Source organism: Sarcophilus harrisii, chromosome 3 (assembly GCF_902635505.1).
Source record: "Sarcophilus harrisii chromosome 3, mSarHar1.11, whole genome shotgun sequence".
Taxonomy (NCBI): domain Eukaryota; kingdom Metazoa; phylum Chordata; class Mammalia; order Dasyuromorphia; family Dasyuridae; genus Sarcophilus; species Sarcophilus harrisii.
Genome location: NC_045428.1, coordinates 17,071,467 through 17,085,993, shown reverse-complemented (window position 1 = coordinate 17,085,993; position 14,527 = coordinate 17,071,467). Strand labels below are relative to the sequence as shown.

Genomic DNA, 14,527 nt, shown 5'->3' with positions numbered 1-14,527 from the left:
CACGCTCCAGTCTTTTGTTTCTGCTTTGTCTATAAATAAGAGAAAACGATTGGCTTAAACGGTGGACCTTCAACAAAACATTAAGAAAAACTAGAAAAGGTCCCGATAAAACCACAGAACTACAGCAGAAGGTAATTGTGAGGGAAGGGGTCCCACTAGTGAAGAGAAAACACCGGCTCTTGCCATTGCCCCTAAGGCCAGGAGCGGGCCGGGCTTTGGGGACTCCAGGGAAAAGCAGAAGAGGCCAGGGAACAAGAAGTGACTCTGGAGGCCCATCCCGCCATGGGAACCTCCTCTCTGTGGGCCATGGTTTTCACACCCTGAGGAAGAGGAGGGAGGGCCACAGGGCCTCCAGTGCCCCCACCACCTCCCTTTCCAAGGGACAATTTCCCATGAGCAGAAGAGGAAACATCACTCCCCCCATCACAGGGACCCAGAGTTCAGCAAGGAAGGATCTCCCCCAGCATTCCCCAAGCGGTCGTTGGTGGGAAGGAAACCAAGGCAGAGACCACTCCTCGTCACTGGCACTTTCCAACATCTTTCCTCCCCTCACCCCTCAATCAGACTCCCAATGCCACCCGGTGCCTGCAGCTCTGCCCCAAGGGGCCGAGCAGAACGAGACTGGGCCCCTTTTCCAGGCAAAAGGCCAAAGGCAGGGCCTCAAGGCCTTCCCAGTCCAGGTTCTGTCTTGCTAGTGATTCCCCACATGTATTCCCCTTTTATCCTGCTGCCCCTGATGCTCCTCCTGATCTGTGGCCCCAGAGCTGCACTGGTAGCAGGGCAGGGTCCCCTGGACCAGCCCCTTCCCAGGCCTGGACAAAGGCTGCCCGTGGGGCCGTCGGCCACCCTGGCCTTGTGGTCACTACATCACAGCGCTGACTCACACCGACCTCAGCTCCGGCCACGGCACTGCCCGGCCCAAGGGGCGAAGCTTCAGATATAACTTCTACATTTCACTTTTAGCCTGGGCCCGGGGCCCAGCCCCACGGGCTCCCAGGCCTGACCAGCACCTGAGTGCTCCATCTCCAAACCCTGACAAGTTTGCTCTCGAAGACCGATAGTAACATTAACTAGCACAGGACCGGACACAGATCCCGGGACCCTCTTCCCCAGGTGACCCCAAGCCCTCCAACTGCTTCCAAACGCCCTAATTTCCATCATCCAGTGCAGACCTTCCCATCTCATCCACAAGGGCAGCACAAGGTTTTGTATCAGACCCTTTGCTAAGATCTTCCAGCCAGGAACCCTGTCAAAGACATCCTGGGGGCATCCTGGGGCCTGCTCTCCCCTTTGAATTTTGCCAACGAAACAGGCCTGTTTAGCAGGTCACAGACAGCAGACAAGGATCGTTCTGAGCACTACAATAAGAAGAAATACTGAGACTAAAGCAACAGCAAAAAAGTCTAGAAACTGTTGTATCTTGGGAACAATTCAGGGAATCCCAGGGATTACTCACTATTTGATAGCCCCCGAGCTATCTGAAGTCAGGGAACAGCATGAGGTCAAAAGGGTGAAACTGCAAGGAGACTCATTCAGGTTCTAGAGAATAAAGAACTTTCTCAAAAACTTGGCATTAAAAAAAACTGAATAAGTTACCTCAAAAATAGGGAACTTCTCAAAACACCTTCTAGGAGGGACAGGGTGAAAGGAGAGAATAGAATAAATGGGTGGGATGGGGAAGGAGTAGCATTAGTAATTGTGAAAAGAATTTTGAAGCAAAATTTCCCTGATGGAGAGTTTCATTTTTCAAACATAAGGAACTGAGTCAAATCTATTATAAAAATAGTAATAATAATAATAAATCAGGAGGACCTGAATTCAAATCTGGCCTCAGAAATGTAACACTTGCTAGCTGCATGATCTTGGGCAACACGCTTAACCCCAATTACCTTAAAAGAACAAAAAATAATAACAATAAAGATTGATAATAATAAAAATAAGAACCATTTCCCAAAAGATCAATGATCAAAAAATAAAAGTCTTCAGATAAATTAATCAAGTTATTTATAGTTAATTTGGGTATTTGTAATAATTAATGATCAAAAAATAGTCTTCAGATAAACTAATCAAGTTATTTATAACTAATTTGGGTATTTGTAATAATTAATGATCAAAAATATAGTCTTCAGATAAACTAATCAAGCTACTTATAGTTAATTTGGGTATTTGTAATAATTAAGATGACTTATTCATTCAAAGTTGTTCTTACAACAATATTGCTGTTATACAATAACAGCGACAAAAGGGAACTTCTCACCCAGCAAAGATTGGATGACCGAGTAAGAAATGTCATCAGGAGGAGACCTTCTAACCCATTTAACTACATTTCTAACACTCATTTAACTACATATATATCATATGTTTTCTATATTTGAATGGTTCCACACTTATATAGCAAGTCACTAACAAAACTGCAGAATTTTACAGAACCTTCTCAAAAGTCAAATGTTAATAGCTTCATGTATGTGTTTGTGGTTAACACTTACATAACAAATATAAACAAAAAAATGTGAATAATCTTAATGATTTACTAGCTTTACTCATTAAAATACACAGAGTTATCTACAAGACTAAATAAGGCTACAAGAAAATAAAATTACTTCTCACTGTCTAATCTACTTGAGTAACACAGACTTGTCAAAGCAAAAGCGCACGAAATACGGTCATGGAAACATTCAACAGATGGGAAGCACAGGGTCCTACTCACAATTCTAGCCATGCTAAGTTGGAGTCCAAATACCAGGTTTAATTCTTTGCCCTTAAACCAACTCACAGCATAGGTATTTTGTGCAACTGCTAAGGACTCCCCACCAATCCTAAAAAGAGAAAACGCAAGTCAATCATTCAGTTCCGACAATGATCACATGCCAACGAGGTGCGGCGCGTCTTATAACGTATCTCAGGATGAGAAAGGGCAAGGATAATGTCAACATCCACTTCCATTGGCCACAAATCCCACCTGAGGGCATCAGAAACGTTCTGAAGGGGCTTGGAGAAGGAAGAGGGAAGAGGGAAGAGGGAAGAGGGGCGCCGCCAAATTCTTAGACAAAGATTTCAAAAAAGCGGAGACGTAACAGAAGATGGTTCCTGGCAGGGCTGGCAGCGAGAGCGGAGACTAAGGCAGGAATCAAGACCAGGGAGGGCAGATGGGGGTCCAACTCAAACAGGCTCTGAAGAGTCTCCCCTGAGGAAGCCACGAGTGAGCATCGTTCACTCTGTTAAACGGTTCCCAATTGCACATTCACCTAGGTCTGTCCCGGGGAGCTCTGCCCAGCTCAAGGCTCCGTTGCAGAGAATCACTAAGTAAAGCCAGGCTGAGGGACACATGTGACTGCTGATGAGCAGCAGAGGCTGAGGATGATTCTCCAGCAGAGAAGAGAGGAGACTCGTGCATCGGGAAGCTCCCTCTGGCAGACATGGGAAGGGTGAACGCGAGAAGGAGAGAACAGAGGCAGGAGATTGAAGAAGAAGCGCTGCCACGGGACACATGGGCCGAGGGACCCGATGGGGAGCAGAGGAGCGAGGACAGCCGGGGAACGCCACTCATCCTGACACATGTTCTCTCCACTCCCCTGCATCCTGCCCAGACCTGGGTACCCCGCTCCTCTCCCCACTATTGCCCCAAAGGCTGGGCTCCCCACTGCACCACAACCTTCCCCCTTGTTCCTCCTCATCTCACTATGGAGACAACCAGGAGATCTTAGGGCAGCACCTGTGAACCCCAAAAAACAGGCCACCTGAAGGCCGGCCCCAGCAACACCCACAGAGCACCTCCTGAGGCTGTGGAATCAGCCGTCCTGGTGGCATGTCAGGGCACTTGCCGATAGGCGAAGGTCACTGACTTTGTGTTTTCACCATGCGCCCATTCCCCGACACCTGCCAGAGGAGTCCCCTCCACAACCAGGCCTGACCACCCAGCTCTTCAGCCACTGTGGCGGGGCTTTGCCGCCCATCTCCTCCAGCCGGCCCTGGAAAGGTCTTCTCCCCCTTCTCCCCATCCCTTCCCTAGGACAAACCTGGAGCTTCCCAGGCACTTTTTGGGCTCCTCTCATGGACTGCTGGCACCTGAGTCTCAACACATTAACCTAAGGAACCCCATATGTTCTGGCCAGCAGACATTGCTATTATGGGTACGGGCAATCAGCCACAATCTGCTAATGATCTATTTACTCTGCACTCAGTCCTTCGTGGCACAGTGCTCCCTTCTCACCAACGTTAGGCCCCTCGGGTATCCGAGACGCCAGTAAGGGACATGGCCCAAGGTTACGGTACCTCCTCCCCAAATACACGCCCCTCTACCCCAGGGATTCATCAGCAAGCCTCCTCCATCAGGGGATCTCTTCTCTCCCCAGATCCTACAGCTTCAAGGAAGAGGCCAGCTCCTCCCCACGAAAAAGCAGGGGACCTGAAAGCATCATGCTTTGCCCTAACATTCCTAAATTCAATTAAATGTACTCCTTGCCTGGGTAATCTTAAGGTCACTTCTCATTGGAGAGGCCTCAGTTTTCTCATCTGTGAAATGGGGTTGCACTCAGTGACCTCTGAAGTTCCATTCCAACTAGATACAGGGATATCTCAAGACCCCCTTCCCAACCACCTCCTCACGAGGAACCGACATTTTGTTTCTCCTTCCCTTCTCGACACTATTCTCTCACTCACTCACCTCATCTCGCGTTCTTTAGTCACTTCCTGCCCGTCTCATTTCCACAATCAGCCTGGCAAAGCTGCAGAAAGGCCACGGGCTGCCTCCCCCCATCCCTCCCTTTAGCAACTTCAACTTCATCTTCATCTCAGCCCTCACCCCTCCTCCCATGACAACTTCTGGCTTAATGGCCCTGAGCCCACTTCTCCTGGGAAGCTTTTCCCATACTCCCCCATCCCCCAGCAGAGGTACCCCTCTGCTCTCCCCCACAGGGGGACTGCTCTATTTTTTTTTCTCATTTTCTTATTTGTGCACATATCACAGAAAAGCAGCCAGGCAAGTGCAATGTGGTGTTGGGAGTTGGGAAGAGCTGAGACTAAATACCCCCTACCCCCACTTGCTCTGTTTTCCAAGGATGGTCCCTCTCTGTTCAAACCTCTATGGAGCCACAGACAGTGAGTGCTGCGTTTCTTTCTTGGTCTTTATATAATTGCAACATAATTGGTGCTGTATATAATTCTATTAAAATGTTTAAAAGGGGGCAGCTAGGTGGCTCAGGGGATAGAGCACCAGCCCTGAAGTCAGGTCTCAGATTAACACTTCCTGGCTGTGTGACCCTGGGCAAGCCACTTAACCCCAATTGCCCCAGCAAAAATAAATAAATGAATGAATGACTAAATCAATAAATAAATGAATGAACGAATAAATAAATGAATGGATAGATAAATAAATAAAAAGATGGGTGAATAAATAAGTAAAAGAGAAAAAACATGTTTCTTTCTGGGTCTTTATATAACTGTAATAAAATTAGTGCTATATATAATTCTATTAAAAGGAAAAAATGTGTTTCTTAGTCTTTATACAATTGTAATACAATTGGTGCTGTATATAATTCTATTAAAAGAAAAACTATTTCTTGGTCTTTATATAATTTGTATAGTTGTAATATAATTGCTGCTCTATATAATTCTATTAAAGGACAAAACCAACAAATATAAATAGGAAAAATTTTCAATAAATTGACAAGTTAGCCATGAAGAAATAAATAAATTTATATCTCTAACTTACCCAAATACAAATCTTCCCAGCTGCATCAGCCAAAAAGCATTAACTAATGCACCCATGGCAAAAATGACCTGTAATTTAAAAAAAAAAAAAAAAAAAAAAAAAAGGCATTTAACCAAACGTAGCAGAGAATCAAAGTGACCTACCTGCCCGTCACACTGCTAATTCCTGCCTTCCTGGCTCCCAATGCAGCTCTCAGCCAGCCCCTGCTGACCCCATGAAATGTAACGTTTACTATATTTTTGCCCGCCTGCATTTTGGATTTCCTTCACAGGCTAATAGTACAATATTTCAGAGTCCAATTCTTTTTGTACAGCAAAATAACGGTTTGGACATGTATGCTTATTTTGCATTTAATTTATACTCTAATATATTTAACATGTATTGGTCATCCTGCCATCGGGGGGAGGGGGTCGGGGGAAGGAGGGAAAAAGTGGAACAAAAGGTTTGGCAATTGTCAATGCTGTAAAGTTACCCATGCATATAACTTGTAAATAAAAAGCTATTAAAAATTTAAAAAAAAAAAGATTCTAATAAATAATCACATGGAAAAAAAAATTTACTGAGTTAACTTAAATATCTCTCCTCAAACTGAAGGCAGATATGCCGTATATAAAACTTGGATCTACCACCTCCGACTCTGTATTCCAGCTCACATCTAGCTAGGTACGTAAGAATTCATGATATTTTTAAAATTCATTGATGGAGGCAAGAATACCAGAGCCCCGTCAAGTCCTCCTTACCTGTCCAATACAAACGATGAAGCTAAATATGATGGAGCCCCACCTAGAAAGGAAGAGTTGAGAACAAATTACTATGATCCAATAACTGAGACTTGTATAAAATTCAGTTCAATTTTCACTACTAACAATCTCTCTGCTCTCTCTGGGGGAAATCCCAGTAAGTTTATCATTGAGGCAGATTGTTCGATGGAAACCACAATTTCTCCAGAAAATTCTGAAGGATTCAAGAACAGCAAATTTTAATTTAATTCATTCCTACTTTCTTAAACAAAATTATGAGGTGAAATGTCAAAAAGTTTCTACTGAGACGTACACCCTGGCTTGTTAACTAAGTGACCCCAAAGTTCCCAGCAGTCACGCCACCTTCACAGACACTGAAACGTTGTGCTGAACCCTGGTTTATCTAACTTTCTCCTCAACCCAGATAAAATGCAAAAACAAAAGTTAAAAGAAACTCTGCAAAGTGGAATCAACCTTCCCCCCAGCACAGCTGGCTGACAAACGTCATGTCCTCTCCTCCCCTTGTTCATCTGCGGGTAGAAGTGCAAGGATGATGTAAGGAAAGGGGCAGCCATCCATCTCCCTAGAGCAGGGGTCCTCAAACTACGGCCCACGGGCCAGATGTGGCAGCTGAGGACGATTATCTCCCTCCCCCAGGGCTAGGACGTCCGGCCTTACTATACTTACTATAGTCCGGCCCTCCAGCAGTCTGAGGGACAGTGAACCGGCCCCCCTATTTAAAAGTCTGAGGACCCCTGGCCTAGACAAACACATTCTGCATAATCTGTGCAGCGAGGCTCATGTCTTCTGCAGGAGTAAAACAACATTAACTCACCTTAAACTACTTTGGGCAAAGAAGGCTAAAGACTCAGAAGCCTACTCTGAGAGAAGCCCCCTCTCTCTCTGAGAGAGAAATACAAACTGCCCAGTTCGGAAGAGAGCCCGCGGACTTTTCCGAAAAGCCCAAATCGCATCAATCCCAATGGCGCGGGCTTACCGGATTCCAAATACTCGATCTATCAAAAAGCCGCCAAAGAAACAAAGAACCACGTTGGGCCAGGAATACCAGGAGTACAGGAGCATGAAGGATGCCGTGGGGAGCCGCATGTCCTAGAAGGAAGAGACGGCCAAGCACCGTCGTCACTTTGGACAACAGCTGGGGACCAAACGGCTCAGGGCATCTAGTCCGGGGAGCAGAAACCCTCTTTCCTTTCTGTGCGAAGAAAGGCCCGGGCCCTGCCCTGAAGAGGCTGCTCCTCCCTACTAAAGGCCAGGCCCGGGAATCCTTCCCTGTACAGAAATCAAGTTTCCATGAAAATACAAACAGCTGAGGGAAAGCAGACTTGTGTTCCACTCCATCTGAACTTCTAAGAGAAACGGCCAAAGAATTAAAGCGTGCCAGGAAAATCGCAAATGAGCAGCAAGACCACAACAACGTAAACATACGCTAGGGAGTGAGGCGGCGCAGCGGCCGGAGTCCCGGGTCTGGGCTCAGCAAGGCCCAGTTCAGATCCTGCCCCAGGCACTGACTGAGTGACCCCGACAACTACTCCCGCAATCCGGCTTTCCGGCCACAAATGCACACACACACTGTCACTCTGGCTCCCGGGGGTCCCCCAAAGGGGCCTTGTGCCCCCCAGCCCAGCCCCGCTCCCAGACTGCCCACACTTCAGGCCGGTTTAATGGGGATCTCGCAGACACACAGCAGGCCTGGCAGGGGATCTGGCAGGGTCAGAAGTATGGGGGGTGGGGTCTGGCCAGGTTGGCAGAGTCCGGGGTCTAGCGTAGTCAATCTTGGGGCGGGGGGAGAAAGGGGCGGGGGTTCTGGCCAGGGTCTGGTGGGTGGCCGGCTCCCCCCAGCCTGGGGGGCCCCTCTTCCACCCTTCTGCACCAAGGCTCCAGGTGGGTGGGGTGAGCCCCGGGCAGGGACAGGGGCACTCACCGCTTGGATCTGGGTCTGCAGGGCCGCAGGGTTGTCGTAGCAGAAGTAGCTGCCTGCAAAGGACAAGGGCTCGGCTGAAAGCTCCCCAACACGGGCCTGGGGGGGGGGGGGGGGAGAGAAGGGGGGGGCGGCGCCGGTGCAGCAGGGTCTGTGCCTCGGGCAATGCCTCTGACAGCCGGCGGACTGGAGGCCTCGGACAATGCCCAGCTCCCTCCTCTTCTAGCACCTCCTCCGGCCCCCTCCCCCCACTCCAGAACCTATGCCTCAAGAGGCGGGCCCCAAGGCTCCAGAACCACACCTGGCCCCGCTCCCGGGCCCCGGCCCCCTCGGTCAGGCCCCGCCCCCCCAGCCCTCGGGCCCCCTCGGTCAGGCCCCGCCCCCCCAGCCCTCGGGCCCCCCCGGTCAGGCCCCGCCCCCCCGGTCAGGCCCCGCCCCCGGCCCCGGCCCCCCCTCGGTCAGGCCCCGCCCCCCCAGCCCTCGGCCCCCCCGGTCAGGCCCCCCCCTCCGGGAAGAGGCTCCGCCGGACCCTTGGCTGACGCTGATCCCCCGGGCTGAGCCTCCGGAGTCCGGCCTCTGCCCATTTTCCGGGATCGCGCTCCCGCCACCCGGATCCCCGCCGGGCGCCCCGGGGCCGCGGGTCCCCGAGCAGGACGAAGGGCCCGGGCGGCCGCTCACCGAAGCCCAGGAAGCACATGAGCGTCAGCGCCAGCAGCCGGTGCGCCAGGTGGGCCGGGTCGCGGAGCGCGGCCAGCGGGGAGACCCGGGCCCCGGGCCCGGCCCCAGGCCCGGCCTCCGCGACCTCCGGCTCCGGCGCCAGCAGAGCGCGCTCCCCATCGCCCTCCTCCCCCATGGTTCGGCGGCAGCGGGAGCCGGCTTCTCCGGTCACATGACTCCTCGCTCAGCCGCCCGGTCATGTGGCCAAATCTTTCACGTGAGCCGGAGCGTCAGGAGGGGAGGAGTCCCACGTGGGCGGGGAAGCGGAGCTGCGCCACCTCGCCCTGGAGCCCCTAGGGGGCGCTGCCGCCGCCGCCGGGATCGGTCATTGGCCGGCTGCCAAGTCACGTGTCGGGCCTCGGTCTCCTCTTCTGTGAAAACCGAGTTTTTCGATAGAAGATTTTGTTTATTTTTATCCACTGTTTAGATCAATAAACATCTTTTGAGCGCCTGCTACGTGCTGGGAAACCCCCAAAAAGGGAAAAAACGGTCCCGGCCCTCGAGGAGCTTCCGGTCTTACAGAGAATAAAAGGAAATAGACGCGCCCCAGGGCGCTGTGGGGGGAGCACAAGGGGGCCCCGCCCCTCCCCCCGTGGGCCTCCCTTTGCTGAGCGGGAGCCGGAGGCCGGGGCCCCGACCTGCCCCTTCCTCCGATCCTGGATCTGGGCCCGCAAGAATCACCATAACCGATAGAACAGACAACATGATAAAAACTAGACGCTCTGTGTCCGCGAGGGCCCTACGGGCGTCCTATTTGTCCCTCACAGCAAAGCGGGTGCTCCTGTTGTGCCCATTTCAGAGATGGCGGAAACTGAGGCGGAGAACGGCTAAAGGACTGGCCCAGGGTCACACGGCCAGGGGCTGAGGCGGGATTAACCGTTGGCGTTTCTGGATGCCAAGTCCATGCTCTATTCTCTGCCCCGGGTCCTCGGGTCGCCGGGAGACTAGCTGTCCCTCCCACTTCCTGTACTTTATCCCACTTACGTCATCCCTTTAGGTCTCCGAAGGTGCCTGGCACACAGCAGGCGCTTAATAAATGCTGCCTCGGGCCTTCCTGTCCATCTAGCTCCCCGAGGCTCCATTTCCGCCGTCTGCTGTGGTTAAATGCTTTCGGGCCCCTGTGACCCGGTGCTTCTGTTTTAGCCTCGGGGCCGAGCGGACCGTGGCCCGGTTCCGGGACCGCGGGTTTGGGCCGCTCTCGGTGGGACCTCCGGGGACTCGGGCTTGGCCAGTCAGGGGCCATTGTCGTGTGTTAAGCGCCGGCTGTTTAAAGCTGCCCGGGCCGCGGCTCTGGAGCAGGCCTCACGTTAGGGCACTGCCCCCCCCCCCCCATTCTAGAACGGCAGCGAGCTTTCCCAGAAAACCCTGCCAAGGAGGGCGGGCTTTCTTCTCCCCCCGGACCCTGGCGCCCCGAGGCCCAGAGCCCGCAGCACCGCCGACCCCTGCAAGGCTGCCCGCTCTCGTGTCGCCCCCCTTTGCACAGCTGTCCTCCGCCAGTCTCTGCCGGCCCCGCAGTCACAAGGGGGCTCAGTGTTGTTTGCGACAAGGGGGGAGGAAGGGACTAGGATGCTTCAGGCTGGTGTCCTTCCAGAGTGTCAGCGGGCCGAAGCTCACAGCTCTGAGCGGCCGAGAAATCAGAGCGTCTTTGGGGAGAGGGTCCCGAGCATCGCCCAGCCCAGGCAAAGGCTCTGCTGAATCAGCGTCAGCTAGCAGGAGACCCCTTTTTATGATGTCTTCTGTTTTAGACGTGTGGAAACCTTCCCAAAAATCAGCCTTGCTTTTGTGGGGACACATTAAGAAGAAGAGACTTTCAAAGCGAGGCTGAAGAAGGCATGCAGAGGCCCGGCGGGTGGTCTTGGCCCGCTCCCCCCTCCAGTAGTCAGGCGGGGCTCCCGTCTCCATCACCTCCCTCGTGGACTTGAAAGTGAGAAGCTTTGATCCGGTGCTTGCGAACAGAAGTTTCCCATCTTTATTGGGGTTAAAGCATCTTGGCTCTCCAAGCGTGTTACACGCCGTCAGCTCCCTGGCTGCCTTTTTCCCACGGGTTTTGTTTTTTTTTTTCTGTCACAACTGAAGCGCTTGTGGGATCTCGCACAACTCCTTGAACACTTGAACTTTCTTGTTGGAGAATCAGCAAAAGCGAGAATCACCAAGGGTGTTTTGCCAGAGGAGGTCACTCTCGTCCCACTCAGCCTCAGAGACCGACGGAAGCCTTTTATTAATTTTGCCCTTCTGTTCCCATATTTGAAGACAACAGTTTTCTTAAAAGACCACCTCGCGGGGTCTCAAGATAAAATACGCGCGTCTCCCACAAGGCGTGAGGTTTCGGAAAACCTCAAGAATGATATGCGTAATGGAAGAGGGCAATTTGTAAGGACAAAGGAAATCAATCCAGTGTGTCCAATATGAGTCAAAGTGTATTTTTCGTTTTGATCTGGTAACAAAGATTGGTTAAATTAAGAACAAGATTTATGAATGATGTGAACTAAAACATAACCACATGGTGTCTGATTTATATAAATGTTAAAGGCTTAGCCTTCCTCCCCCCAGCCTTTCATGAAACTTCCTGCAGCTGTCAGAAGAGCAAAAGTAAGGGCTCAGGTCCACCTAAGGGAGGAGGGAAGGGGGAGCGATTACTTTGGCATCTGGTGACATCTCCTGACATGAAAGATTCTGGGGCTCTTAGTTTATCCATCGCAAGCCCTCTCTTAATATGCTCTACAGAACCTTGTTCTTTAAGTTTATCCCCCAAAACTTTGATGTTCAAAGAAGAAAGTCACTGGGAGAGAGCCCTGTCGGCTTCAGAATTTGTTCTTCGGTGAAGTATGTAAAAATCGAGAATTCTCTTAACAAATCATTTTGAATCAGACAGATTTTTTTTAACATAATATTACTCGCTTGTGCTTAGAAAAGCTGATTGCTTTAAAAAAAAATTGGACTTATATTTTATTGTGTGTGTATGTGTGTAGGGGAGGTCCCTCAGAACTCCTGGTATGGAAACCCCCTTCATCAGTTTTAACTGACAATTCTGCAGCTTGAATGACTCTTGTGTGCAGACAGATTTAAGTGACTTTCCCAGAATCACCTAGCAAGAAAGAATCAGAACCCAAGGCCTCCTAACTGCAAGACCGGCCCCTTACCCACCATACCAAGAGCTGGGGGATCTAATAGATTACAGATGACATTTCTGCACCGTGTTCCTGCCGCTTTGAAATGCAGGTTTTATTTCGATCACAAATGTTGTGTTTAAATGACAGAGCTTAGATTTTGGGTGGTGTTCGTGGTGGTGCTTTGGGGTATAGCGAGGGGGTGTTTTACTTAGGACTCCAGTCCTACCCTGAGGCCATAGCATGGAACAGGAGCAAATCCTAATGGGCTGTGTCCACTTCCCATAAGCTGGGAAGAAGCCCAAGAGGGGCCACATTCACCTCCCTAAGTTAGAGATGATGCTTTCATTTGCAGAGGAGGAAACTGAGGTTAAGTGATTTCCCAAGCTCGCACAGGCGGGATCCCAGCCAAGCCAGATCTCATCCTTGTAAATGTACAAGCAAGGTTTGTACATCTCAGGCTCCTTCCCTATTACCTTCCTTAAGTGGCTTGCATGGAAATCTTGAGCTCTCTGCCCCCTCTCAGTGTGCACTCACTGTGAATACAGAGCCACGTCCTCTCTATTAGTCCATCAGAAACCAGAAAAGAGGTATTAGACAGAGATTAATGGAACATGTGGATCTTTTAACAGGCTATCCATGCTCTAATGCACTTTTGGAAGAGACTTCCCACTCAGGTAGACTGTCTTCTTGGCTGGAAAGGGCCTTCTAGGGTTTCTTTTCCTAAAACAGTCTAAAGATGACAGAAAATGAACCCTTCCCAAATCTCGTAAAGGTCCCTCATTCCAGTCTTCTCTGGCAACAGGAGTCCTAGGCCAGAGTTCCTCCCCTTTCTCCTCAGACAGGTTCGTCTGACTTACATCATCAAGATCTAGATTCCAAGTTGCTACATAACCTGCTCAGCACTGATTATTGTCCAAGAACTGGGCTCCTGCAGCCTGCCAACATTCTCAAACTTGCTCAGACTCTGCCCATTTAGCCCGTCCTTTAGGCATTTGAATATAGATTCGATGAATGTAAATGAAAACATAATATTTAAATAAAAGGCAGTAAATAAATGCCTTCACATGCAAGACTTGGTATCTCTCTTATGCCCAGGATGGGAGTGCAACCATCCCTCCCCCGCTCAATCCCCCTGCTGAAAGGCATGGAGGCTTTGGTTCTGTTTCCAAACGGGGCCAGTTCACAGCTCCTGAGGCAGCTTTGGGGTCCTCTGCTACCAGGGACCGACCTTATTGATGCCCAACATAGCAGGGATGATCAATCTGCTTTAGCCTTAGTGCAGCTCTGAGCTCAGAAGGGTCCCCCAGCCCCAGCAGCCCCAGAAGCAGAGATTACAGGCATGGACTACCTGGCCCAGCTAACACCCAATTCTGAAAAAGGCCAAAATGAATTTAAACTGTCACGGCAAATGACTGAGGTGGATTGATTTCATTTTAAAGCTATTTCATATAACAATCCTTCCTACTTGGGACTTTTCCACATCCCTCCCTCTCTCCAAAAAAGTGTCCACCAGTCATGTTGCAGAACAATGATTTAGCAAAACCCCATTTGTTGAAGTAAATAAAACCATGAACTAAATGACCAGCAGCTCTATCCCAGCCGGCTTAAAACAGATGATCCCATGGACAAAGAAAGATAAATGCTTGTGGAACAGGCCCTTGTGAAGACACTGAGACACTGCCCTAGAACATTTTGCTGCTGCTAATGTGTACGGCATCTTTCAGCAAAACCTTGTCCCTTTGATGACATTGTAATAAGGACTGACCAGACTACAGATCTGGGGAGGAACCTTTGCCTACCCAGAATTCTTTCTTCATGCAGGGAGGAAATCCACTTAGAGTAGCAGATGCTCCTAGGGAAGCCGGAGGCTCACCCTTGTTGCTCAGGTAGTGCTTTCTCTTGGATGACGCCTTCTTAGCCTGAGTACCTTCATGGGAGCTGAGGACCTGTTTTATTTTGTTAAGGACTTCCAATACAAGCTAAATTCTGATGTTCTCAGGCAAAACCTTGAGTTTTATTATTAATTGATATATAACTAGTTAATGTATAGCTAGTTACATATATTAATAATTTATTTATTTGATGTATTAATAATTTACATTTTTGGAACTATATGTTAACAATAAGGAATAGACCTTAGATTCCCATGCAAACCCTAGAAGAACAAGCCCAAGAGATTTTAGAAAGAAGCCTTCAAAATTTAACCCAATTTGGGGGAATTTTTTTTTTTATAGCAAGTTACTCATGTAAGGCCTCATTTTTCAAATATATAAGAAAATAGGTGAAATTTATTTAAAAATAAGTCATTCCC

The 14,527-nt window shown here is 49.8% G+C and overlaps 1 protein-coding gene across 3 annotated transcripts in view; it reads right to left on the bottom strand.

The window, feature by feature from the left end:
* Positions 1–14,527, bottom strand: part of MFSD1 (major facilitator superfamily domain containing 1) — a 48,312-nt gene that overhangs the window by 14,001 nt on the left and 19,784 nt on the right. For 2 of the 3 annotated variants that reach the window (XM_031957579.1, XM_031957580.1), the window contains exons 1-6: positions 9,068–9,321; positions 8,393–8,445; positions 7,448–7,560; positions 6,451–6,493; positions 5,711–5,778; positions 2,708–2,816 (exon numbers count right to left, since the gene is read on the bottom strand). In XM_031957579.1, the coding sequence (XP_031813439.1) occupies positions 2,708–2,816; positions 5,711–5,778; positions 6,451–6,493; positions 7,448–7,560; positions 8,393–8,445; positions 9,068–9,242 (561 nt within the window). In that variant the 5' untranslated portion in view covers positions 9,243–9,321. Of the gene's footprint in view, positions 1–2,707; positions 2,817–5,710; positions 5,779–6,450; positions 6,494–7,447; positions 7,561–8,392; positions 8,446–9,067; positions 9,322–14,527 lie in introns of those variants that run through there. The other variant, XM_031957581.1, reaches the window with a different exon arrangement.